Source organism: Thalassophryne amazonica, chromosome 8, assembly GCF_902500255.1.
Source record: "Thalassophryne amazonica chromosome 8, fThaAma1.1, whole genome shotgun sequence".
Lineage (NCBI taxonomy): Eukaryota > Metazoa > Chordata > Actinopteri > Batrachoidiformes > Batrachoididae > Thalassophryne > Thalassophryne amazonica.
Window position 1 is genome coordinate 76,342,410 of NC_047110.1, and position 27,078 is coordinate 76,369,487.

The 27,078-nt window shown below is 40.4% G+C and overlaps 1 protein-coding gene across 1 annotated transcript in view; it reads left to right on the top strand.

Annotated features, from left to right (window-relative positions):
• The window catches only part of LOC117515924 (lysine-specific demethylase RSBN1L-like), a 33,329-nt gene extending 7,377 nt beyond the window's left edge, over nt 1-25,952 (top strand). The window contains 7 exon segments of the mRNA XM_034176711.1: nt 2,481-3,157; nt 6,711-6,855; nt 6,927-7,002; nt 7,004-7,065; nt 7,212-7,365; nt 7,603-7,714; nt 23,548-25,952. Coding sequence (XP_034032602.1) covers nt 2,481-3,157; nt 6,711-6,855; nt 6,927-7,002; nt 7,004-7,065; nt 7,212-7,365; nt 7,603-7,714; nt 23,548-25,188 — 2,867 coding nt within the window. The 3' untranslated portion in view covers nt 25,189-25,952.
• The last annotated feature ends 1,126 nt before the right edge of the window (nt 25,953-27,078 follow it).

The window sequence follows — 27,078 nt, forward strand, 5'->3', positions numbered from 1 at the left end:
CCCTTTTACCTCAGCAACTTTTACTTATCACAACAAAACCAAAACAAAACAAAGTGAGCAGAACAGCACACACAGACATCTTAAAATAATCAATAAACTCAAATTCCTCATCATATCTACACCAATAACAGCACACATTGCATAATCAGAAAAAAAAAATAATTAATTAATTAATTGTCCATACTTTAACCAACAGCTATATAGTCCTTCAAACATGAATTGAATTTTCAGAGAATTTAGACAGTTTTCACATATTCAGAAAACATCAGTTCCTTATATTGACATTTAAACTGATGACATTTGAACATCTCTTGAGTTCCTTCACCAGATTAAATCCTATTTTAGGGCCACAAGTAGAACCAAAAAAGCCTTTCCTGGTTGTCTGAGCGCCAGCGATTTTAAAATGATACAAGCCCCTTAAAAAATTATTGAACTCTGAGGGTCACTTGCTTATTTTTCACTTTATACATTAATTGCACAGTTTAAAATGTAATCATATTGTGAAGTTTTAATATTTTAGATTTAATAAACAATGAATTGGTGTGATCTCGATAACCTATGTTGTGAATTGTTCTTAATGCTCTTTTTTGCAGAATGAATAATGATTGCAGTGTAGTTTTATAATTATTGCCCCAAACTTCAGCACAGTAAGCCAAGTAGGGAGCAACCAATGAACAATACAGAGTATGAAGTTCTAGTATTTACTTTCTGTAAATACTAGGATTTTCATTTCACTTCTCAAATATCATTGTGTTCGTCTGCTGTATGATATATTTACCTCCAAGCAACCAGTGATTTATAAAGGAAAATCATGGAAATCATCAGGGCTCCCCAAACTTTTGCATGCCCACTGTATTTAGTCAATACTTAAAAAAAATGAAATTGTTGCCATTTAGATTTCTAGTAGACATCAATTAAAATAAGAAATGCTATTCTTTAGTATCGCAGCATTACTGCATGACATCATGATCAAATCAAATCAATTTTATTTATATAGCGCCAAATCACAACAAACAGTTGCCCCAAGGCGCTTTATATTGTAAGGCAAAAGCCATACAATAATATGATGATGATGATGATGCAAGTAGTTTGGGCTCCAGTCATGCTCTGCCTGGTTCCAGTTTTTTTTTTAAAGAAAAATCTTTGCAAGTACTATCCGTTCACGTTGATTATTCAGTGGTTTTGGTAGCTAGCATCAGCCATGACCATTATGAGCCTACTTTACAAAATACAATAGTAAAAAACAAAATTTCTGGTGTTCTTCTATACATGTTCCATTGCTCAGTCAGCTGTTGATTAGGTGAACACACCTGACTGACTGCTCTGCTCTGATTTGTTCGGCGACAAATGGAAATTATGTAACTTTAGGTCCTGAGGACCAGGATTGGGAAAAACTGGTTTATACTGTGAAACTGTAAAACCGGACATCCAGGGAAACTACCACAAAAAAGATGCCACAGTCAGAGTTGTTCTTTAGATCTGTCAACATTATAGATTTGTGGAATCAATGGATGTCCTGTTTGTAGCACATGAATAGCTCAGCGAGGAGTCGGGAGTGTCTGAGATTGTGGTGGACCTGGTTGAAAATGAAGATCCAAGTTGACTTCCTGGACTCAGCCATTACAAGTGTATGTCTTTGGGGTAGGTGCAGGGTTGGGCAGTTGGAGGATTCCATTGCTTATCACTAACCGACATCAGTGTGGAGCCACCATCACATTAATTCCATTGTCCCTGCTATAATGGTGATAAAAAATAATGTCCCTGCTATAACAAATAAATTTATGTGTTCACGTCCAGGATTTCATGGTAGATAAAATTGAGCACTGCTGATTTGTCCTGTAATGAGTGTCAGCCAAAGAGTGGACAACTGAAGGATAGCAGTGAGACCTTTATTGGTGTTTGAAGTGGCTGAGGTGCACCATGACTGCATTGGGCAGTGGTGAGCTTTGCACAGGCTGAAACAAGGCATGCACAGGTTTTATGACAATATAGGTGACAAAAGAAGCATCCAAACATTGTTGGTTCAGTAAATTTAAGAAAGGCTCATTGATGAAAGGCAACATCAACATAAAAAATAGAAAGGTCATGGACAAATATTTATGTAAACTGGATTTTCTTAAAGAAGACCTTTGTCAGAAGACAAATGGGAGAAAGTTCATCTCTGTTTCGCTCCACCGTGAAGCTGTGGCTGATGGTGCAATAGACAAAGGTTGCAGAGTTTTCTGCAGTCACAGCCACTGAAGCCTGTAACTCCGTCATTGTTGTGTGGATGTCTTGGTGGCTTCTTTCTGTAGTTTTTTTCTTGCATGGTCAGTGACTTGGAAATATTTGCGTGTTCACTGACTTGTCTAAAGAAATCTGTCTATGAAAGTGCGGGTTTGACGCAATAATAATCCTTATATTTAGTTTGTCCAATTAATTGCAATCCTTAAATTATGCTCAAGTGTGACAAATACAAAAAAAAATTTTTTTCATCACAGAATCAAAGGAAAAGCCCAAAGCTGGTTTGGAGGAAGACCTCCTCCTTAAGAAACTCAAAAAGAAGAAGAAAAAGAAGCACAAAGATGGAGAGCGGGCAAAGGAGAAGCACAGCCGTCCCAAAATGTATCATCGATCGTGCCAGACTGTGTGTTCAGGAGTGTCTCCGGATCTGCCAGAGTTCCTCAGTCGAATGAATGGAAACAACAGTATGAGCGCCAGCAGTCTACTTCATAGTGCAGCAACACAGCACTCCCACCAGGATCCCCTCTCTACCTCTACCTCCATCCCGTCCATAGTGAGAGAGAGGCTGGGCTACGGCTCCCCGTTCCACTGCACCCCACTGCCAGGCCTGTGTGGTCTGGAGTTTGGCAGGTTTATCTACATCGAACAGCAGGCCAATGGAGGAGCATCTGTGGTGCACGCTTACAGCGATCAGCTCTCCCGTTTGTCTCCAGCTGAGATGCAGCGCTTTGCCCAGGAGTTTGTAACCCTGTCGTTTGAGGAGAGCGAGGATCAAGCTGCACATTTTGTGATGGGAATCATTCATGGAGCAGCCTCCTATCTCCCAGATTTCTTGGACTACTTCTCCTACAATTTCCCCAATGCACCAGTAAAGATGGAGGTACTTGGAAAGAAGGACATAGAGACAACAACCATGACCAACTTCCACTCTCAGGTAAGAATGTTGTGTTTTGATATGGCTCATAGACTGAATATATGCTCGACAAAGCCTGCGTGACATCAGCCATTGGTTTTCTATAGAGACCCGGATCAGCCGAAATGACTCCCTTATCTGGGCGTCGCTATGTTGCCTGCACTGATTCACAATGAATTCAGTAATTTGTGAAGGGCCGGAGCGTGGGTGGCTCCATGCGTGATGAAAAAAGCCTGAACACGCCCCTCTCTCAGAGCCTGAACAGCTAGCTAACAGGCTAACCTGTGTTCAGGTGTTTATTAAATCATATTTTTGGGGAATTGCGCAGTGGTTCTTCTAATGGTTTGCTTTGGTGTGGACAGCAAAAGTTATGCACTGTGTATTTCCTCAGTTATCGTGCATTAAGTGGACCTACTGTAGCTGCTAAAAGTGATAACACCATTAGCATACAACATTAAATAAGACCAGAGTTTCACTCCGCATCAGTATTGCAAGTCAAGGAACTACAAGAAAAAAGACCGCATTAGGGCCAAAATTGAGGCGCAAGTGTTGCCACTTGTTTGTGCTTCATAAAGTGGTCCTGCAAAGTGATTTTGAGTTTGAACAAAAATCGTTTTGTTTTTTTTATCCTTGATACGGTCCGCTTTGTTTTTTTGTTTGTTTTTTGTTTTTTTGTTTTTTGCGGGTCCTGGAAATTTGGGATCAAAATGACCCAAAATGGCAAAATCACAAAATTTAAGTTTTCAAATGCTCATTTTTTTCCATGCACCCTGAGTGAGCCAAATTGATTTTTATTAGTTTTAATCTGTTGAGTATGGGCTCTCCAAAAATGTGAAAATTATGGCAGCAGAGTCAGGGCGTAGGTCATAGGTGGTGCTGCAAATTGCTGTTTTTTGTAATTGTGCACATTTTCATGGGGACGGTGTAGCCTGCACCCTTAGTCAGCCAAGGTCTTTATGCATGTAATGATAGATTAGGACCTCTTTGATTTTATTGAAAATTTTGGCGGCTGACTTTGGGTGCACAAGTGTAGGGGGCGCTTTTTGTCACCAAAATGCGAAATTACATTTTTTTTTTTTTTTTTTTTTTTTTTGGAGAGTGATTTCTCCATGTGCCCCAAGTCAAAAGTGATTAAATATGACTCATATTGTGTCACTCAGAATCTCTCATTTCAGTGGTTAAAGAGAGATTTGTGGTTGGCCTTGGTATTGACCCTTTTTGCACCATGTTTGTTGGACCACTTCACAAAGAGGCCAAATATCGTACATTGGCAGAAAAAGAGACAGCCAAAATTTTCATGTTTTTGGAGAGTCCATACCAGTAGACTAACACAAATGAAAATCAATTTGGCTCACTCAGGGCGCATGGAAATATGAGCATTGGAAAAACTAAATTTTGTGATTTTGCCATTTGGGTTCATTCTGACCCCAAATTAACAGGACCCCCTAAAAAGCAGAGCCTATCAAGGATAAAAAAAAATCAGATTTTTGTTTGTTTCTAACATACATCTACCCATAAAAGTATTTTGGACAAATCTGAAGGGGTTATAAATCACTTGCCTGACTGGCTCTTAAAGTATAGCAACAAGCAGAGTAGCGTGCATTGGCAAACTGTCAAGTGCTTGGTAAGACAGGTAATACCACTAATCTTTTTAAATCTGAAGCACTGCCATCTTTTAGAGCACGCGCAGTGCAAGACTTTACAAATTCTGAGAGATGTCTGCAGGTTCTTTGTTCATTTACAGAGTGACCCAGCCACGGGAGACATGAGGGTTCTTGTGCCTTTTGTTTTCCCAACCTTGGATCATAAGCTTAGTAAAGATTAGCTTTGTTTATTTTTTCCTTCTTTTACATTCTGGGATGCAGAATGTTTTTTGTTTAGTCATTTGTGGATTTGCTTCCCAACATTTTCAGATAGTTCAAAGGAAAGGGTACATTAAGAGGCAGTTTATAATATTTTTTTTATTTTATAACTTATTTTATTTGGCTTTGACCAGCAAATTCAGTGTTCTGTTTTAAACCTGAGAGTTCAGAATTTAGACCTTTAATGTTTTGCATTATTTATTGGAACTGACCAACAAATTCGTAGTGTGTTTGCTGTAAAACATAAAGGGTTGGGACCTGAACAGAATTTATTTCATTTATTTTTAAATTTTGTATGAGCTATTATAATTTGAAGTTGACCAAATATTTAGCTGCTCCATTTTATGTTCTCCTGTAACACTTGATGTTTTTAATTTATTTATTTTTTTGGAGCAAATGATTAGCTATAAGGTATATACAATTATGTAGTAAAAGTTTCATCACCACGGGTAGTTGCCCACATAGTGGATTTTCCAATCAGAAAGTTTTTTTTTTTAAGCCAGGCCATTTTAGAGTCCATAAGACTTGCGCAGGATCATGTTCCCTCCTGCAGAGAGTCCTCAAATTGAAGAAATCCAGCATCAATAGCCTGTTTAAATGATTGTATGTTGATACTGGCCCCCTGAAAATAGATTTTTCCATTTTTTTCACATAAAATATTCACCAATTTGGAGACCAATAACTAAGAAACTAGAAGAGATAGGCCTTTCCAGATGACAGAATCTGAAGCCAGAGCTCAAATTGCCCAGGAAGCAAATTCAGGCAGAAATTTCTCACTTGTTTCAGGATATTGGAATAAAAAATTGGCTACACAGGAACATGTGCAATTTGTGTGTGTCAAAAACAGGCACAGCACCCCTTTTTTCTAAAGGCCCACAGTTCAGAAGCCCTTAAGATTTTCTACCTAAAACTTTGCACGTGTTCATATTATTTATATTATAGGTACAGTCACAAACAGAAAATCTTTTTTATGACTGGTGTGTGTGTGTGGTGTGTGTGTGTGTGGTGTATGTATGTATATCATAATATATATATATATATCTCAAGATCTGTAACTGGAAGCAAAGACAATGCACTAGAATGCTTTTACTTGAATGAAACCAAGCTCTTGCATTAATTTATTTTGGACAGGTTGTAAAAGACAGATTGCAAGTTGACACTCTGCTATTTTTGTTGGGGAATAATGTCCAGCAGTGCATACTCAGTCATGTGTTGTTTTTTGTTGTTGTTGTAAAGAAAAATCGGTTGAATATTGAGATATAATGACACGTTTTTAAAATTAATGTGTGTAAATTGTTATATTTATTGAGTAATAAAAACATCTATATTAAATGAAAAATTGAAATATTAATCAATTAATGAAAAAAACCATCTATCAGGTAATCTATTGAAAAAAATCATTCGGTGTAATCTATTGAAAAAAATCATTCGGTGCAGACAATAAAATCAGTCTTATTTTTCCTTACATTATGATTCCTGTTGACAGACAGATCAACAAACCACCTGTGCTGCCACGACACATCAGAGTCTTTCCTGTGGAGAAAATCTCCTGGAAATCAAACCTGTAATCTGCTTCAGATGTGCACATTAGTGTGTCAAACGGTTTTGTTTGGCTGTAAACTACACTTTGGGTGTAACTGTACCTTTGTCCAAACTGTTTATACCTGCTGGCTGAGAGTCAAACGCCTCTCCTCCATGGTTTCCTGCCACAGGTGAAGCGGACATATTCCCAAGGAACATACCGTGCCGGGGCCATGCGGCAGGTCAGCCTAGTTGGGGCTGTGGACGAGGAGGTGGGAGACTATTTCCCAGAGTTCATCAGCATGTGGAGGAATCTCCCTTTCTGCAGGTGGATGTGTTTCGAAAGGATTTATTTACAGGACTTCACAGTGTAGATCATGCTTCATTATCTAATGTTATTTATGCAGCGGACTTTGCTTGGGGGTCGTTCTCGAGTCTGCAATTGCAGAGTCCTACTGAGAGCGACGATGGCCCCATCATGTGGTCAGACTGGTGAACAGATGATCCCTATGGCAGACATGCCAAAGTCACCTTTAAAAGGAAAAGGTGGGTTGTGCCATTGGGTCCCTAAGGTGCTGCACAGGCACTGCCAGATGTCCAGGTTGGTTGTTATCCTGCTTGCACAGAAAGATCTTAATGGAATTTATATAGAGCTGACCTTTGAATAAATGCTGTACAGGTCCACCAATGAGATAAAGAACTGCAGTACCTGCCGAGAGCCAGTGAGCCCAGGGAGATGCTGTTTGAGGACCGAACGAGAGCCCACGCTGACCACATTGGTCAGGGCTTTGAGAGACAGACAACTGCTGCTGTTGGAGTGCTGAAGGCTGTGCGCTGTGGAGAGGAGTGAGATACACAGAGCTCTTTTTATTTTAATTTATTTATTTGTATCATACCATACAGTTTATGCAGATGCTCTGTTTTATATAGAAAACCATGTCAATTTAGTGCTGTTACACAATGTAGAATGAAATCCTTTTGTTGTGTGTGCGTCTGTGTATCTCCAACAGAAGTCACTGAACTCGTATCAGATGAACATCACTTTAACAAACAGTGGATATGATCTCCTGTGTTGTCTTTCAGTTGTGATACTCCAGCCAGGATAACCAAAGATGTTGTATGTTTCCACGCTGGAGATTTCCCTGATGTGGTGATGCGGCTGCAGCTTGACCTCCATGAACCGCCACTATCTCAGGTGGGTCGGGTTTCTATTTCAAGTTTGACCGATCTGGCTGAGATATCATTAGGCCTGTCACATAATTACTGTAGCGACTTAGCATATGATATATGGACAGGACCTTTAGAATTCTCCTGAGCTTGAAAAGCCTGTTGTGCCTACATGCAAACATCACAAATATTTTAGCTAACTAATGCCAGGATATGGTGATGAAAGAGCTGAGCCGGAAGGTTGGACTCTAGTTTTACCAGTTGATTTATGCTCCTGTCCTCACAAAAAAATAAGGTGCATATACACGCAGCAAAAATGAGGTTCCACTGTAGGGTATCTGGGCTAACACTCAGGTGGACAGGATGAGAAAACTCTGATATCCAAGAGGGGCTCTGAGTAGAGTTGCTACTTCTTTGCATCAGATGGAACCAGCGAATGTGGTTCGGCATCTGATGAGGATGCCACCTGATAGTCTCCCAAGGGAGTTCTTCCAGGCATTTCCAATTGGGAGAGACCCATGTGGAAGACCCAGGACACGCTGGAGAGATTATGTCTTCCAGCCATCTTTGGAACACCTAGAGATCCCCCAGGAGGAGTTAGAAAGCATGGCTGAGGATAGGTCAGTGTGGGCTGAGCTGCTTAAGGCCCAGTCACACGGCACTTAATGAAGGGCAACAAAGCCCTAACGAAACAAGAAATCTGGACTTTCGTTGACTTTCATCTGCATCATTTAACCTTCGCACAGCTTCGTTCCTGTGGCTGGCGCTTCTTCAGGATTTTTAAACTGTTGAAAATTTTGAACGAATGCCACCGAAAGCCTCAATTCGTCCGTATTTTGTTCTACTGTAGTTCTTGACTGTTTTTTATCATTTGCTTAGTTTTTGTAACGTTAGTATTTAGTTTGACTTTGTTCACACAGTACAAAAGCTGGTTTGTGGGTACTTTTTGCGGAGCTGCAGCTCCTCCGTGGTGGTGCTGGTGTGTGTGCGGTGTGGGGCTGCGTGTGATGTGATAAATGCTGCCACAGTCATGTCGTGGTGCTAGCCGGCCAGGCCGAATTTGTCGGCCTCTCCACCAGTGCACGGCAGCCCATGATCGTGGTGTTGGCCAGTGCATAATCTAAAAAAAAATAAATAAAAAATCCGGAAATCACAATGTATGATTTTTTAAAATAATTTATTTCAATCAATCAATTTTATTTATATAGCGCCAAATCACGACAAACAGTTGCCCCAAGGCGCTTTATATTGTAAGGCAAGGCCATACAATAATTACGTAAAAACCCCAATGGTCAAAACGACCCCCTGTGAGCAAGCACTTGGCGACAGTGGGAAGGAAAAAACTCCCTTTTAACAGGAAGAAACCTCCAGCAGACCAGGCTCAGGGAGGGGCAGTCTTCTGCTGGGACTGGTTGGGGCTGAGGGAGAGAACCAGGAAAAAGACATGCTGTGGAGGGGAGCAGAGATCAATCACTAATGATTAAATGCAGAGTGGTGCATAAAGAGCAAAAAGAGAGAAACACTCAGTGCATCATGGGAACCCCCCAGCAGTCTAAGTCTATAGCAGCATAACTAAGGGATGGTTCAGGGTCACCTGATCCAGCCCTAACTATAAGCTTTAGCAAAAGGAAAGTTTTAAGCCTAATCTTAAAGTAGAGAGGGTGTCTGTCTCCCTGATCCGAATTGGGAGCTGGTTCCACAGGAGAGGAGCCTGAAAGCTGAAAGCTCTGCCTCCCATTCTACTCTTACAAACCCTAGGAACTACAAGTAAGCCTGCAGTCTGAGAGCGAAGCGCTCTATTGGGGTGATATGGTACTATGAGGTCCCTAAGATAAGATGGGACCTGATTCTTCAAAACCTTATAAGTAAGAAGAAGAATTTTAAATTCTATTCTAGAATTAACAGGAAGCCAATGAAGATGAGGCCAATATGGGTGAGATATGCCTCTCCTTCTAGTCCCCGTCAGTACTCTAGCTGCAGCATTTTGAATTAACTGAAGGCTTTTCAGGGAACTTTTAGGACAACCTGATAATAATGAATTACAATAGTCCAGCCTAGAGGAAATAATGCATGAATTAGTTTTTCAGCATCACTCTGAGACAAGACCTTTCTACTTTTAGAGATATTGCGTAAATGCAAAAAAGCAGTCTACCTATTTGTTTAATATGCGCATTGAATGACATATCCTGGTCAAAATGACTCCAAGATTTCTCACAGTATTACTAGAGGTCAGGGTAATGCCATCCAGAGTAAGGATCTGGTTAGACACCATGTTTCTAAGATTTGTGGGGCCAAGTACAATAACTTCAGTTTTATCTGAGTTTAAAGCAGGAAATTAGAGGTCATCCATGTCCTTATGTCTGTAAGATAATCCTGCAGTTTAGCTAATTGGTGTGTGTCCTCTGGCTTCATGGATAGATAAAGCTGGGTATCATCTGCGTAACAATGAAAATTTAAGCAATGCCGTCTAATAATACTGCCTAAGGGAAGCATGTATAAAGTGAATAAATTGGTCCTAGCACAGAACCCTTGTGGAACTCCATAATTAACCTTAGTCTGTGAAGAAGATTCCCTATTACATGAACAAATTGTAATCTATTAGATAACTATGATTCAACCACCGCAGCGCAGTGCCTTTAATACCTATGGCATGCTCTATCTCTGTAATAAAATTTTATGGTCAACAGTATCAAAAGCAGCACTGAGGTCTAACAGAACAAGCACAGAGATGAGTCCACTGTCTGAGGCCATAAGAAGATCATTTGTAACCTTCACTAATGCTGTTTCTGTACTATGATTAATTCTAAAACCTGACTGAAACTCTTCAAATAGACCATTCCTCTGCAGATGATCAGTTAGCTGTTTTACAACTACCCTTTCACGAATTTTTGAGAGAAAAGGAAGGTTGGAGATTGGCCTATAATTACCTAAGATAGCTGGGTCAAGTGATGGCTTTTTAAGTAATGGTTTAATTACTGCCACCTTAAAAGCCTGTGGTACATAGCCAACTAATAAAGATAGATTGATCATATTTAAGATCGAAGCATTAAATAACGGTAGGGCTTCCTTGAGCAGCCTGGTAGGAATGGGGTCTAATAGACATGTTGATGGTTTGGATGAAGTAAACTAATTAAATAACTCAGACAGAACAATCTGAGAGAAAGAGTCTAACCAAATACCGGCATCACTGAAAGCAGCCAAAGATAACGATTTTTCTTTGGGATGGTTTAGTAAGTTTTTCTCTAATAGTTAAAATGTTATTAGCAAAGAAAGTCATGAAGTCATTACTAGTTAAAGTTAAAGGAATACTCGGCTCAATAGAGCTCTGACTCTTTGTCAACCTGGCTACAGTGCTGAAAAGAAACCTGGGGTTGTCTTATTTTCTTCAATTAGTGATGAGTAGTAAGATGTCCTAGCTTTACGGAGGCTTTTTTATAGAGCAACAGACTCTTTTCCAGGCTAAGTGAAGATCTTCTAAATTAGTGAGACGCCATTTCCTCTCCAACTTACGGGTTATCTGCTTTAAGCTGCGAGTTTGTGAGTTATACCACGGAGTCAGGCACTTCTGATTTAAAGCTCTCTTTTTCAGAGGAGCTACAGCATCCAAAGTTGTCTTCAATGAGGATGTAAAACTATTGACGAGATACTCTATCTCACTTACAGAGTTTAGGTAGCTACTCTGCACTGTGTTGGTATATGGCATTAGGGAACATAAAGAAGGAAACATATCCTTAAACCTAGTTACAGCGCTAGTGTAATGAAACTTATTCCCCACTGCTGGGTAGTCCATCAGAGTAAATGTAAATGTTATTAAGAAATGATCAGACAGAAGGGAGCTTCAGGGAATACTGTTAAGTCTTCTATTTCCATACCATAAGTCAGAAGAAGATCTAAGATATGATTAAAGTGGTGGGTGGACTCATTTACATTTTGAGCAAAGCCAATTGAGTCTAATAATAGATTAAATGCAGTGTTGAGGCTGTCATTTTCAGCATCTGTGTGGATGTTAAAATCGGCCACTATAATTATCTTATCTGAGCTAAGCACTAAGTCAGACAAAAGTTCTGAAAATTCACAGAGAAACTCACAGTAACGACCAGGAGGACGATAGATAACAACAAATAAAACTGGTTTTTGGGACTTCCAATTTGGATGGACAAGACTAAGAGTCAAGCTTTCAATGAATTAAGCTCTGTCCTGGGTTTTTGATTAATTAATAAGCGGAATGGAAGATTGCTGCTAATCCTCCGCCTCTGCCCGTGCTACGAGCGTTCTGGCAGTTAGTGTGACTCGGGGGTGTTGACACATTTAAACTAACATATTCATCCTGCTGTAACCAGGTTTCTGTAAGGCAGAATAAATCAATATGTTGATCAATTATTATATCATTTACTAACAGGGACTTAGAAGAGAGAGACCTAATGTTTAATAGACCACATTTAACTGTTTTAGTCTGTGGTGCAGTTGAAGGTGCTATATTATTTTTTCTTTTTGAATTTTATGCTTAAATAGATTTTTGCTGGTTATTGGTAGTCTGGGAGCAGGCACCGTCTCTACGGGGATGGGGTAATGAGGGGATGACAGGGGGAGAGAAGCTGCAGAGAGGTGTGTAAGACTACAACTCTGCTTCCTCGTCCCAACCCTGGATAGTCACGGTTTGGAGGATTTAAGAAAATTGGCCAGATTTCTAGAAATGAGAGCTGCTCCATCCAAGTGGGATGGATGCTGTCTCTCCTAACAAGACCAGGTTTTCCCCAGAAGCTTTGCCAATTATCTATGAAGCCCGCCTCATTTTTTGGACACCACTCAGACAGCCAGCAATTCAAGGAGAACATGCGGCTAAACATGTCACTCCCGGTCCGATTGGGGAGTGGCCCAGAGAAAACTATTTGTATGTTACTGCTGCAAATAAGTATTTGAACACCTGTGAAAATCAAAAATCAGGGATTTTGGTCCACTCCTCCATACAGATCTTCTCCAAATCTTTCAGGTTTGGAGTTTCAGCTCACTCCAAAGATTTTCTATTGAGTTCAGGTCTGGAGACTGGCCAGGCCACTCCAGCACCTTGAAATGCTTCTTACGGAGCCCCTCCTTAGTTCCCCTGGCTGTGTGTTTGGGGTCATTGTCATGCTGGAAGACCCAGCCATGACCCATCTTCAATGCTCTTACTGAGGGAAGGAGGTTGTTCGCCAAAATCTTGCAATACATGATCCTATCCATCCTCCCTTCAATACGGTGCAGTCGTCCTGTCCCCTTTGCAGAAGAGCACCCCCAGAGTATGATGTTTCCATCCACATGCTTCATGGTTGGGATGGTTTTCTTGGGGTTGTTCTCATCCTCTAAACATGGTAAGTGGAGTTGATTCCAAAAAGCTCTATTCTGGTCTCATCTGACCACATGACCTTCTCCCATGCCTCCTCTGGATCATCCAGATGGTCACTGGTGAACTTCAAACGGGCCTGGACATGTGCTGGCTTGAGCAGGGGGACCTTGCTGCCCTGCAGGATTTTAAACCATGACAGCATCATGTGTTAATAATGTAATATTTGTGACTGTGGTCCCCTCTCTCTTCAGGTCATTGACCAGGTCCTCCTGTGTAGTTCTCAGCTTTCTCAGAATCATCCTTACCCCACAAAGTGAGATCTTGCATGGAATCCCAGGCTGAGGGAGATTGACAGTCATCTTGTGTTTCTTCCACTTTTTAATAAATAATTATAACAGTTATCTTCTCACCAAGCTGCTTGCCTGTTGTCCTGTAGTCCATTCCAGCCTTGTGCAGGTCTACAGTTTTGTCCCTGGTGTCCTTAAACAGCTGTTTGGTCTTGGCTATGGTGGACAGGTTGGAGTGTGATTGATTGTGTGAAAAGGTGTCTTTTATACAGGTAACAAGTTCAAACAGGTGCAATTAATACAGGTAAAGAGTGCAGAATAAGAGGGCTTCTTAAAGATATGTTAACAGGTCTGTGTGAGCCAGAATTCTTGCTGGTTGGTAGGTGTTCAAATACTTATTTGCAGCAGTAACATACAAATAAATTATTAAAAAAAAAATCATACATTGTGATTTCCGGATTTTTTTTTTTTTTTTTAGATTGTGTCTCTCACAGTGGACATGCACCTAAGATGAAAATTTCAGACCCCTCCATGATGTACTAACACAACTCCATGTACTAACACAGAATACCCAGAAACTGGACAGTTGTTCGGCCATAACGAGAGCATCCAATTTTAGCTTGATGTAAGCTAAGCTAGTGGCGCTCATCGAGTGTGGTGAAACCTATTCAGAAAGTTTTTTCATTTAACCCTTTAGCATCATCACATTTTTCAGGGAAATGTTGTAGATATCAATATGCTCTACCAAACATGCACGAGTATGTGCGCATTTCGGATGTACAGACAGCTATTTTGGAGTTTTGCTATTTGAGAAATATTTGGCATGTTTGCAGTGTGTGAAATTTTGGTGGAGTATTTAGCGTGAGTAGTGGTGTTTTTAGAAAAATGAGGCGTCTTATGAATGTTGAACAAGCACTTCAGTTTGTTTTTTCTTTTTTTAATTGGAGCAAAACTGAGTGCAGCGGGTTGTCAGATAGTGAGGATTCTGACGATGGAGATGATCCCTCTTTTGTTCTGGACGAGGAACTAGAGCAGGTGGATCTACCGACGTGCGCCCAGATCTCCATAGTAGGTCAGATCACACACTTCCGTTTGCAGCTGAGCTCCATGGCAGTGCCGAGTCCTGGAACGCAGAGATGCAGACACACACTGCTCCAGCAGCGGCTCCAGGCGCGTTTTTTAAAGCGTAGACCTCAACTTTTGTTTGGTTTCTTTTTGTTCCTCTTTCGTCCCTTTTGTGCTTGATTCGCGGGCTATCCGGTGATGGGACAAGTCAAAATGTCATTTGTCAACCTTTTCCGGATGAATTGTGATTTTTTTTTTTTTTCCCTCCCCCTTCGTTCAGGAATCGTTGTTGCAGTGTGACAGGGCCATTAGTCTGCTGCTACTGTGAGCCGGACATGCAGCAGAAAATGAATGAATGCCAGAATAGCAGGTGTTTTAATACCATTGAGACTTGGGTGCACAGAAAATAAAATAAAAAATGAAAAGTATGCTGACACATTTTCCTGTCTTAAACTGCTCTGTCAGTTTCACTGCAGCATTGCTGAATGCGCATGTGCACACAGCTCAGCAGTCGCTGTTAACTGTGAAGATTACATTTTACTCAAGACTAATAGAGTACCTAAGTGATGACATCAACACTCCTTGTGAACTGCACGGCTGGTTCCAAACAACTTGTAAGACTTAAAATGAATGCACTCCTGGACGTCCTACTTTTTAAATGTGTCAAAACCACGACATCAAGGGGGAAAGTCACTACCAATCTGATCACATGGAAAGCTGTAATTATTTTCCAGGTGATTGTGAGGAATTTAGCAAGCCAGCATGAAAGATTGTTTTGGTGTTGTTTCTGCTGCTGAGTCCTCCATTTATACGGTAGTGTTCAGAATGATAGTAGTGCTATGTGACTAAAAAGATTAATCCAGGTTTTGAGTATATTTCTTATTGTTACATGGGAAACAAGGTACCAGTAGATTCGGTAGATTCTCACAAATCCAACAAGACCAAGCATTCATGATATGCACACTCTTAAGGCTATGAAATTGGGCTATTAGTAATGTTGTTGGACTGCTTCTGGCTGCAGCACATCGGATCATTTATCACAATGTTATTGCTTTAAATAGGTCTATGTATCAGGGTTTGCATTTGAATTTTTGGCCACTGAGTCCTGGGACTAGGTATTGAAAATGTGAGCCTTGAGCACCGAGTCCCCGCTCCTTGAGACTGCTTCACCCCCTTGCACATACACTGAATTCAGTACATAGAGTTGCTACTTGAGTGTGCTACAGTGTGCTAATAAAGATGGTGTGGCAAATGATCCCATGAAAGCAAAGTGTGTCCTGGATTATGTAGTTTTATATTTTGAAAAAAGCAATGTAAACAAAAGTAAATCTGTGAATAAGGTATTGGGTTTCCACAACACTACAGGGGAGAAGGTCTTTTTTGTTTGTTTGTTTTTATTACTATTTTTTTTTTTATTGAACATTGTCATTTATACAAACAGTATCAAAACAAAATCATCAAACAATAAATAAAAACATCAACACAGCACAATTACAACATATAGAACAAGAGCAAGCACAAGTAATTTACAGCAAATATGAATGAAACAAAGAAATTATCTTTAAGAGTTGTGCATCCTCCTAGTTTACAATATTATCCTTTTAATTTAAAATCCTTTTAATCCTTTAAAAAGACAGTTCAACAATTTTTCCCATTTCTTAAAAGCTTAAAATTTTTTTTTAGGCTTACAACTTCTAAAATTAAATTTTTCCATGTCTACACAGAAGGGACATCAGCCCCAACCAATTTTACCATTATGGACTTTCTAGCCAGCATCAACAAGAATTGTATTATTTCCTTATGAGGGTTGAGGTCCTCAGATATGAGCCCTAGAAGACAATGCAAAGGGCTGGGAAAGGGTATCTTTCCTACTACAGCTTGCCAAAATACCCCAATAATTTTAGGGAGAAGGTCTTTTGAAACAAAACAGCTATTGGATGTCTGGAAATCTGTTAAGGCAAAGCAGAATAAAATAAAGATTTGTAATTGTTTTTCAGTTGTGCAAGCCGCAACTTGAGCTAAGTTAAATATGATGCAAACTTCATATTTCATTAGTGTGTTATATTTCATGCCATTTGAAGTTATACATAGGTCATGAATAATGTTTAAAATGTTAAAAATACATTAGTATTGGATGATTATGCAGTGCATCTGGAAGGTATTCACAGCACTTCACTTTTCCCACATTATGTTAAAGCCTTTTCCAACATGGATGAAATACTTTTTTTGTCTCACTATTCTATACACAACACCCCATAATGACAATGTGGAGGTGTTATTTATTTATTTATTTATTTGCAAATTTATTGAAAATTTTAAAAACTAAGAAATAACTTGTGCATAAGCCTTTGGCATGAAGCTCAAAATTGAGCTCAGGTGCCTCCTGATTACACTGATCATCCTTGAGATGTTTCTGCAGCCTAACTGGGAGTCCACCTGGGGTAAATTCAGTTGATTGTAAATGATTTGGAAAGACACAGCTGTCTACATATAAGGTCCCACAGTTGCCAGTGCGTGTCAGAGCACAAACCAAGGATGAAGTCAAAGGAATTGTCTGTAAACCTCTGAGACAGGACAGTCTTGAGGCACATATCTGGGGAAGGGTAAAGAAACATTTCTGCTGCTTTGAAGGTCCCAATGAGCACAATGGCCTCCATCATCCATAAATGGAAGATGTTTGGATCCACCAGGACTCTTTCTAGAGCTGGCCACCCGTCTAAACTGAGCAGTCGGTGAAGAATGGGCTTAATTAGGACCAAGGCCACAATGGTCACTCTGTCAGAGCTCCAGCATTCCTCTGTGGAGAGAATAGAAACTTCCATAAGGACATCCATTTCTGCAGCAATCCACCAATCAGGCCTGTATGGTAGAGTGGCTAGATGGAAGCCACTTCTTAGTGGCTTTCATCGTGGCAGCCCACCTGGAGTTTGCTAAAATGCACCTGAAGGACTCTCAGACCATGAGAAACAAAATTCTCTGGTTTAAAAGATTAAATTATTTGGCATGAATGCTTGGCTTCATGTTTGGTAGAAACTAAGCACCATCCCTACAGTGAAGCATGGTGGTGGCAGCATCATGCTGTGGGGATGTTTTTCAGTGGCAGGAACTGGGAAACTAGTCAGGATTGAGGGAAAGATGAATGCAGCAATGTACAGAGACATCCTGGATGAAAACCTGCTCCAGAGCGCTCTTGACCTCAGACTGGGGCGACGGTTCATCTTTCAGCGGGACATTGGCTCTAAGCACACAGCCAAGATATCAAAGGAGTGACTTCAAGACAACTCTGTGAATGTCCTTGAGTGGCCCAGCCAGAGCCCAGACCTGAATACTATGAACATCTCTGAAGAGATTTGAAAATGGCTGTGCACCGACGCTCCCCATCCAGCCTGATGAATCTTTAGAGGTACTGCAAAGGGGAATGAGGAAAACTTGCCCAAAGATAGGTGTGCCAACCTTGTGGCATCATATTCATCAAGCTTCTGGGGAAAACCTGGTCTTGTTAGGAGAGACGGCATCCATCCCACTTTGGATGGAGCAGCTCTCATTTCTAGAAATCTGGCCAATTTTCTTAAATCCTCCAAACCGTGACTATCCAGGGTTGGGACCAGGAAGCAGAGTTGTAGTCTTACACACCTCTCTGCAGCTTCTCTCCCCCTGCCATCCCCTCATTACCCCATCCCCGTAGAGACGGTGCCTGCTCCCAGACTACCAATAACCAGCAAAAATCTATTTAAGCATAAAAATTCAAAAAGAAAAAATAATATAGCACCTTCAACTGCACCACAGACTAAAACAGTTAAATGTGGTCTATTAAACATTAGGTCTCTCTCTTCTAAGTCCCTGTTGGTAAATGATATAATAATTGATCAACATATTGATTTATTCTGCCTAACAGAAACCTGGTTACAGCAGGATGAATATGTTAGTTTAATGAGTCAACACCCCCGAGTCACACTAACTGTCAGAATGCTCGTAGCACGGGCCGGGGCGGAGGATTAGCAGCAATCTTCCATTCCAGCTTATTAATTAATCAAAAACCCAGACAGAGCTTTAATTAATTTGAAAGCTTGTCTCTTAGTCTTGTCCATCCAAATTGGAAGTCCCAAAAACCAGTTTTATTTGTTATTATCTATCGTCCACCTGGTCGTTACTGTGAGTTTCTCTGTGAATTTTCAGACCTTTTGTCTGACTTAGTGCTTAGCTCAGATAAGATAATTATAGTGGGCGATTTTAACATCCACACAGATGCTGAGAATGACAGCCTCAACACTGCATTTAATCTATTATTAGACTCTATTGGCTTTGCTCAAAAAGTAAATGAGTCCACCCACCACTTTAATCATATCTTAGATCTTGTTCTGACTTATGGTATGGAAATAGAAGACTTAACAGTATTCCCTGAAAACTCCCTTCTGTCTGATCATTTCTTAATAACATTTACATTTACTCTGATGGACTACCCAGCAGTGGGGAATAAGATTCATTACACTAGAAGTCTTTCAGAAAGCGCTGTAACTAAATTTAAGGATATGATTCCTTCTTTATGTTCTCTAATGCCATATACCAACACAGTGCAGAGTAGCTACCTAAACTCTGTAAGGGAGATAGAGTATCTCGTCAATAGTTTACATCCTCATTGAAGACAACTTTGGATGCTGTAGCTCCTCTGAAAAAGAGAGCTTTAAATCAGAAGTGTCTGACTCCGTGGTATAACTCACAAACTCGTAGCTTAAAGCAGATAACCCGTAAGTTGGAGAGGAAATGGCGTCTCACTAATTAGAAGATCTTCACTTAGCCTGGAAAAAGAGTCTGTTGCTCTATAAAAAAGCCCTCCGTAAAGCTAGGACATCTTTCTACTCATCACTAATGGAAGAAAATAAGAACAACCCCAGGTTTCTTTTCAGCACTGTAGCCAGGCTGACAAAGAGTCAGAGCTCTATTGAGCTGAGTATTCCATTAACTTTAACTAGTAATGACTTCATGACTTCTTTGCTAACAAAATTTTAACTATTAGAGAAAAAATGACTCATAACCATCCCAAAGACGTATCGTTATCTTTGGCTGCTTTCAGTGATGCCTGTATTTGGTTAGACTCTTTCTCTCCGATTGTTCTGTCTGAGTTATTTCATTAGTTACTTCATCCAAACCATCAACATGTTTATTAGACCCCATTCCTACCAGGCTGCTCAAGGAAGCCCTACCATTATTTAATGCTTCGATCTTAAATATGATCAATCTATCTTTGTTAGTTGGCTATGTACCACAGGCTTTTAGGTGGCAGTAATTAAACCATTACTTAAAAAGCCATCACTTGACCCAGCTATCTTAGCTAATTATAGGCCAATCTCCAACCTTCCTTTTCTCTCAAAAATTCTTGAAAGGGTAGTTGTAAAACAGCTAACTGATCATCTGCAGAGGAATGGTCTATTTGAAGAGTTTCAGTCAGGTTTTAGAATTCATCATAGTACAGAAACAGCATTAGTGAAGGTTACAAATGATCTTCTTATGGCCTCGGACAGTGGACTCATCTCTGTGCTTGTTCTGTTAGACCTCAGTGCTTTTGATACTGTTGACCATAAAATTTTATTACAGAGATTAGAGCATGCCATAGGTATTAAAGGCACTGCGCTGCGGTGGTTTGAATCATATTTGTCTAATAGATTACAATTTGTTCATGTAAATGGGGAATCTTCTTCACAGACTAAAGTTAATTATGGAGTTCCACAAGGTTCTGTGCTAGGACCAATTTTATTCACTTTATACATGCTTCCCTTAGGCAGTATTATTAGACGGTATTGCTTAAATTTTCATTGTTACGCAGATGATACCCAGCTTTATCTATCCATGAAGCCAGAGGACACACACAAATTAGCTAAAACTGCAGGATTGTCTTACAGACATAAAGACATGGATGACCTCTAATTTCCTGCTTTTAAACTCAGATAAAACTGAAGTTATTGTACTTGGCCCCACAAATCTTAGAAACATGGTGTCTAACCAGATCCTTACTCTGGATGGCATTACCCTGACCTCTAGTAATACTGTGAGAAATCTTGGAGTCATTTTTGATCAGGATATGTCATTCAAAGCGCATATTAAACAAATATGTAGGACTGCTTTTTTTGCATTTACGCAATATCTCTAAAATCAGAAAGGTCTTGTCTCAGTGTGATGCTGAAAAAACTAATTCATGCATTTATTTCCTCTAGGCTGGACTATTGTAATTCATTATTATCAGGTTGTCCTAAAAGTTCCCTAAAAAGCCTTCAGTTAATTCAAAATGCTGCAGCTAGAGTACTGACGGGGACTAGAAGGAGAGAGCATATCTCACCCATATTGGCCTCTCTTCATTGGCTTCCTGTTAATTCTAGAATAGAATTTAAAATTCTTCTTCTTACTTATAAGGTTTTGAATAATCAGGTCCCATCTCATCTTAGGGACCTCGTAGTATCATATCACCCCAATAGAGCGCTTCGCTCTCAGACTGCAGGCTTACTTGTAGTTCCTAGGGTTTGTAAGAGTAGAATGGGAGGCAGAGCCTTCAGCTTCAGGCTCCTCTCCTGTGGAACCAGCTCCCAATTCAGATCAGGGAGACAGACACCCTCTCTACTTTTAAGATTAGGCTTAAAACTTTCCTTTTTGCTAAAGCTTATAGTTAGGGCTGGATCAGGTGACCCTGAACCATCCCTTAGTTATGCTGCTATAGACGTAGACTGCTGGGGGGTTCCCATGATGCACTGTTTCTTTCTCTTTTTGCTCTGTATGCACCACTCTGCATTTAATCATTAGTGATCGATCTCTGCTCCCCTCCACAGCATGTCTTTTTCCTGGTTCTCTCCCTCAGCCCCAACCAGTCCCAGCAGAAGACTGCCCCTCCCTGAGCCTGGTTCTGCTGGAGGTTTCTTCCTGTTAAAAGGGAGTTTTTCCTTCCCACTGTAGCCAAGTGCTTGCTCACAGGGGGTCGTTTTGACCGTTGGGGTTTTACATAATTATTGTATGGCCTTGCGGCAACTGTTTGTTGTGATTTGGCGCTATATAAAAAAATTGATTGATTGATATTCAAGATGGCCTTAGGTTGTAATTGCTGCCAAAGGTGCATCAACGAAGTATTGAGCAAAGGGTGTGAGTACGTCATTTCTTAGTTTTTTATTTTTAATAAATTTGCACAAAAAAAAAAAAAAAACTTTTTTCATGTTGTCGTGGGGTTTTGTGTGTAGTTTTGAGGTGAAAAATGAATGTCCTCCATTGTGGAATAATACTGTAACATAACAAAATGTGGAAAAAGTGAAGTGCTGTGAATACTTTCCAGATGCACCTTAGCATTTGCTACTGCGTGCAAAAAATTTAATATCTAATCTGTGAACAGCAAAGAGCTATGTTGGACACCCTGTGTTTACATTTACACAGTATAAATGTAAAATGTTTGTCATTAAACATTTATGAATTGGATTACAGCTCATGATTAGCATTGGATGAATTTACTTTGTGTAAGTAATGTAGTAAGTTGGTGGCATTGTTTTAAACACGCAGGCAGCGGTCTGATCGCATTCGGGGATTCAAGGCAAATATGTATCGGTACACTTAGATTTTTAGGTTCCTAGTTTGGAAGAAAAAAGTAAGCTAACCAATTCCATTTATTCTTTTAAACTTTCTGGATGTATTGATGCAGGCTGGTTCTCTATTGTATGCACTTCTTACACAGTCTGTGCTCACACACAGAGCAGGCTGATCCTGTAGCAGGAGAGAGGAACAACAGCAATATGCTGAAATGTTGGCAACTGAGCATATGGCAGTGAGAGGAAATAAACAAAACAGAGATGTTATTTTAAAAAGACTTTTTATTTATTTTATATGTGTGGGGCGTCCCTGGAGTAACACGTCCTGGAGATGTGGTACATATTATGTATTGTGCTTAGCCTTGTTGATTTTGCATCAGGGTGGTACAAGTGCAAACCCTGTGTACATTTATGATCTGTGATAAGTGAGTAGATGAGCGGGTGGTAAAAATGACCGCTCGCCGCTCTACTTCCAGTGCGTAACTCTGGTGCGGGAAGCTTTGTGAATAGTGGTGGCTTCTGGAACCGCTCCAGGTGTGAACTAAGTTAATATTCTTCTGACAAAGTAATGATTGCTACAATATATGTGTGTATGAATGATCTTATTTGTTTAAGCCATCACCAATGTCCATGAGGATGGACTCTTTTCCAAATGGTTATTTGGAAAAGTGTGTGGAACCATTGTTACGGATACTTGCCGTCACACTTTGGTACTCTAGGCGCTTTTCCTGACAACTGCATTATTTCAGCCAAAAGGTTTGGAACAATAAGTTGTAGTTATCTTTCAGTTTTAGGACAGGTGGCAGCTAGTGTTTAGGTTTCTTTACTGCCACTTCCTGTCTTCTTATTCAGAAGAGAGAAAACATAGTTTCCACTGCCCTGTAATTTCTAATGAGCAGCTCAGTAACTTCCAGAATATTGAAGCACACTCCTTCCACTGGCTTCAAACATAGACGTTAGATTCAGCTCATCACCCCAAGCTTCATGATTTCACACATCAACACTTCTTATTCTAAAGAATGTTTTTGACAGTGAATAAGAATGTGCCCCACCGATTCCTCTGACATTTGTAGGAATAAGTCCAAATGGACCTGGATTCAAAGCCATAATCCACAGCTGTGTAGCTTCAAGCTGTTTATAACACAGGGAAACCAATTAATGTAAATGAGTCAGTATGTCATATTTATTTAAGGCCCCTTTAAGTTATTTTTTGCAGACTCAAGATTCCATTTTAATTGTTTATTTATTTTGGATCTTTTTTTCACACATTCCAGTTCGAACATTCTTAAGGATTAATAGTTCATTGCGCCTTCAGAGGGGCTACTTGCATTATTGCTAGCAGAAAATAGTCTGAAAATTACTATCGTTAGTAATTGCGATCAATAAAAGCAATTATCGTAACAGGCCTAGATGGTTTTTTAACTTGTCACTTAAACTGTGTCAAACATCTTGGACAGAATATCAAATTCTGACATACCACATTGGTTCCTGGTAAACACTTTAATGAAATTCTCCACTGATGATCTGTTAGGCTTTTTCTGCCTTGCAAGAAGTGATTAGTGTTCTGTGTTTGTGTTTCCTTGATGCCTGCACTTTTAGAGGCATTAGTGAATCTCCTTTGTGTCCTCAGTGTGTACAGTGGCTCGATGATGCCAAGCTGAACCAGCTAAGGAGGGAGGGGATCAGATATGCCCGCATCCAGCTGTACCACGATGACATCTACTTCATCCCCCGAGGAGTTGTCCACCAATTCAAGACTGTGTCCGCCGTCTGCAGTCTGGCCTGGCACATTCGGCTTAAACAGTATCACCAACAAGAAGAGGATGAGGCGAAGGAAGAGAAGTGTGTAAATGTGCCACTTCAAATCAAAGAGGAGGAGGAGCATGAGGAGGAGGAGTGTGGCCCTGTTGTACAAAATGTGACAAAGCAGGATGACGAGGAAACTGAGGAAAAGGAGGGGACGCCCTCACAAGCTCCAAAACACATTTGTAAGGAGGAAGATCCAGAGAACAGACCTGAGACAAACTCGTGTATGACCCAGACCCCCTTTGTCAAGAATGAGAGCATTGACTGCGTGCTCCCTCACATGCAAACGGAGCCCAAGGCTGAGGGAGCCGAGAAAGAGGAAAAGGAAAGTCAGGGAGAGGGAGATGGAAATATAAGCATGTGCCAGACACTGCAGAAGAGACACGAAGAGGATGGAGTGGACGCCACGTGCTTCAAGTCACTACAACTCATAAGGAAGAACAATGATGTGGAAGACGAGAGGGGGCACAAAACAACTGTACAAGGTCAGTTTGTACGAGAGAAAAGTAAGGACAGCATAATAAGCACTAATAACACGCCGCAAGTTAAAAAGGAAAAGGTAAAGGGGAAAGACAGAGAGAAAGATGAAAAGGAAAGAGTTAAAAAGGATAAAGATAGGAGTAAAGAGAAGGAAAAAGATAAAAAGGATCGGGGGAAAGAAAGGGACAAGATGAGAGAACAGGAAAAAGTTAAGGCAGAGAGTGGAAGAGAGGGGAGTACAGTGCCATCACTGCAGATGAGGAAAAAAGAGGAAGAGAACCGGACAAGGGAGGGAAGTAAAGTCTCCCAAACTCCTCTGCCCACTCAGAGAGATGAAAAGTGGGCCAAAGAATTGGACGCCAAGACACAACCTCACGTGAAGCGAGAGAAGGAGCCCGACAAAGATAGGGGAGGTGCACAGGCGATGCCTCACAGAGAGGAGGCCCAAGATACCTCAGCACATAAACACAAGTCTTCACACGGAAAGAAAGAGAGAAGCGGGCACAGGGAGGGCAAAGAAAGCAATGCCTCAACTACTCAGGCAGGACAAGGAAAGATGGCAAGGGAGGACGCAAAGACATCCAAGTCGGTGAACATTCAGGTTAAAAAAGAAGGAAAGAAGGACTTTACCAAGGAAGAGAGGAAGAAATCAAACTCTGCTTCTGGTCTCGCTGTATCAGAGTACAAACCACCACGGACGCTAATCACCTTTGACCTCTTTAAGCCAGTGGAGGCTCACCAAACTTTGGCGCTGTCCTTCACAGACAGCCGGCCCAAAATGCATCATTACAGTGATTCTCGGGGCTCCTCTTCCAAGCTTGGGTCTGACAGCCGGACACTTGTGCCGTCTAAAGGATCAAAAATAAAGGACACTGTGCAGGGGAAACCTGCCTTATCCCTACAGGACACTCAGCCACAACAGCACTCGTTAAAACAGCCCCTTAAAATGCACACACCCCAAACACAAAAAGACTTCTTAATATGAATATCTAGATGTCTAGTGTTCTTTTTAATGTTGGACTTACACAGAGGCTTTGTTAAAATCTTTAGAAATGCGTCCTTCATCCTGACTTTAAATGCACCGTAGTCGGAGAGTGAGCCCACAATACTCCTGTGATGAGGTTAAAAACAGGATGCACATTCTGACTAGTTTAACAGTGCCTATGAATGTAAGCTAAGTAGCTCACTTCACGTTTGTTAGCGAATGTATGTAGGCTCTATATAAATGTCATGTGACCCGTGTGTCGGTGCCTGTGCACTACTTAGCTTCGCTCTCAAAGCACCTATTTTAGGTACTGGACTGGCCAGTCTGAAAACCACCACCCTTACTCCCTGCTTACAGGAATTACCCACGTTCACATTTGTGGAACAGGTCACTGAATTCCTGCAGAATTTTTTTTCTCTTATTGCTTTGATCGACGTGGTTTGTTGTTTAACACTCCAAAATTGGAGCAAGTGGTTGTTTTCAGACTGGACTTTGACTCACACAGGGCTGTAAATGATACTGTATGTACCAAAACTGTACAGTCTAGATGTTTTAGCAGCAATGTGAGAAAATGTATACAGAAATTGCATATATTTTTTGTAAGACGAGTTTTATTTTCCATAGAACTTATTTAAATCATTTGTCTGTTTTTATTTGAAACAAATGTATGTGAATTTTTGTTGTAAATACATTTTATTTCCTAAGACTTGGTAGTGTGGTTTATACTCTGATTAGAACCGCTCAATAAATGGTTCAAATATTGATTTTAGTCAATGCTAACGTGTCATCTGCATTATGTATCATAAGCTCTGTCATTCAGGTTTAAGATGATAACATATTCTGATAGTCTGTATGTAGAGACACGAATTTCAGTGGAACAGGATAAGAAAACTCTTGTCTCTAGATCCAGACTAATAGAAACGCACAGTAGTTTGGGTCCAAAGAACCAGGATTTCTTTACGCTTCTCCTTGCCACTGTCTCCATGTCACCCTGTCTTCTGCGTCTTCCTTCGTCGCACCAACCACCTGTAGGTCTTCCCTCATCACTGGGGATGGTACTCGAAAACTGATCCCAACTGAGAATCTGTTCTAAATTTTTCAACCCATGGGAATCTTACGTTACGTGAAGAAGCATGTGAGCATACAGGTGTGCTCAAAATGTGTTTAAAAAAGTGAATAAACCTCAAAACCTTTTAAAATAGCTTTTATTTCCATACATGCAAATGCATTAACACTACACATTCTATTCCAAATCACAACATGGAGAAAAATTGATCAAATTTGTTGTTACTTTACAGAAAGTGAAGAAAAATATATAGTTGGCTGTTCAAAAAAAAAGTCTACGTTTTTCTATACAAACTCAAACATTTACTGTATCAACTGAAAAATGGCTGAAGATTTAGTTTTTCTGTGAATCACTGAACTAATATTTAGTTGTATAACAACTGTTTCTAAGAATTGCTTCACATAATGTTTTGCATGGAGTTGACCAGCTTCTGGCATCTCTGTGTGAACAGTTATTCCCATAGACGTTATAAAGAGTAGACGCCGCATGGACCGTTGCTGCCTGTTGGCGCTGACCAGCCATGGGGCCGCCCTCTTGGACCGGTCACCTGACCTGCACCACTCAGTGGTGTTTGACAGGCGCAGCGCATTTAATCCATCGTAACTCTGAATACTAAACTGGCTTTCACACTTTTTTTTTTTTTTTTTTGCAAAAATCATCACATGTAGCTGTGATACAGGACGAATGGTTCTGCATATTTTAGTATTCATAGTGAGATTAACAGTAACAGAACATATCAGGTCAGAAAGAGTTCCATGGCTGTACAAAGCAGAATAAAATGTAAATGTAAACTGTCCAATTAACACAAGAACATGACATCCCGC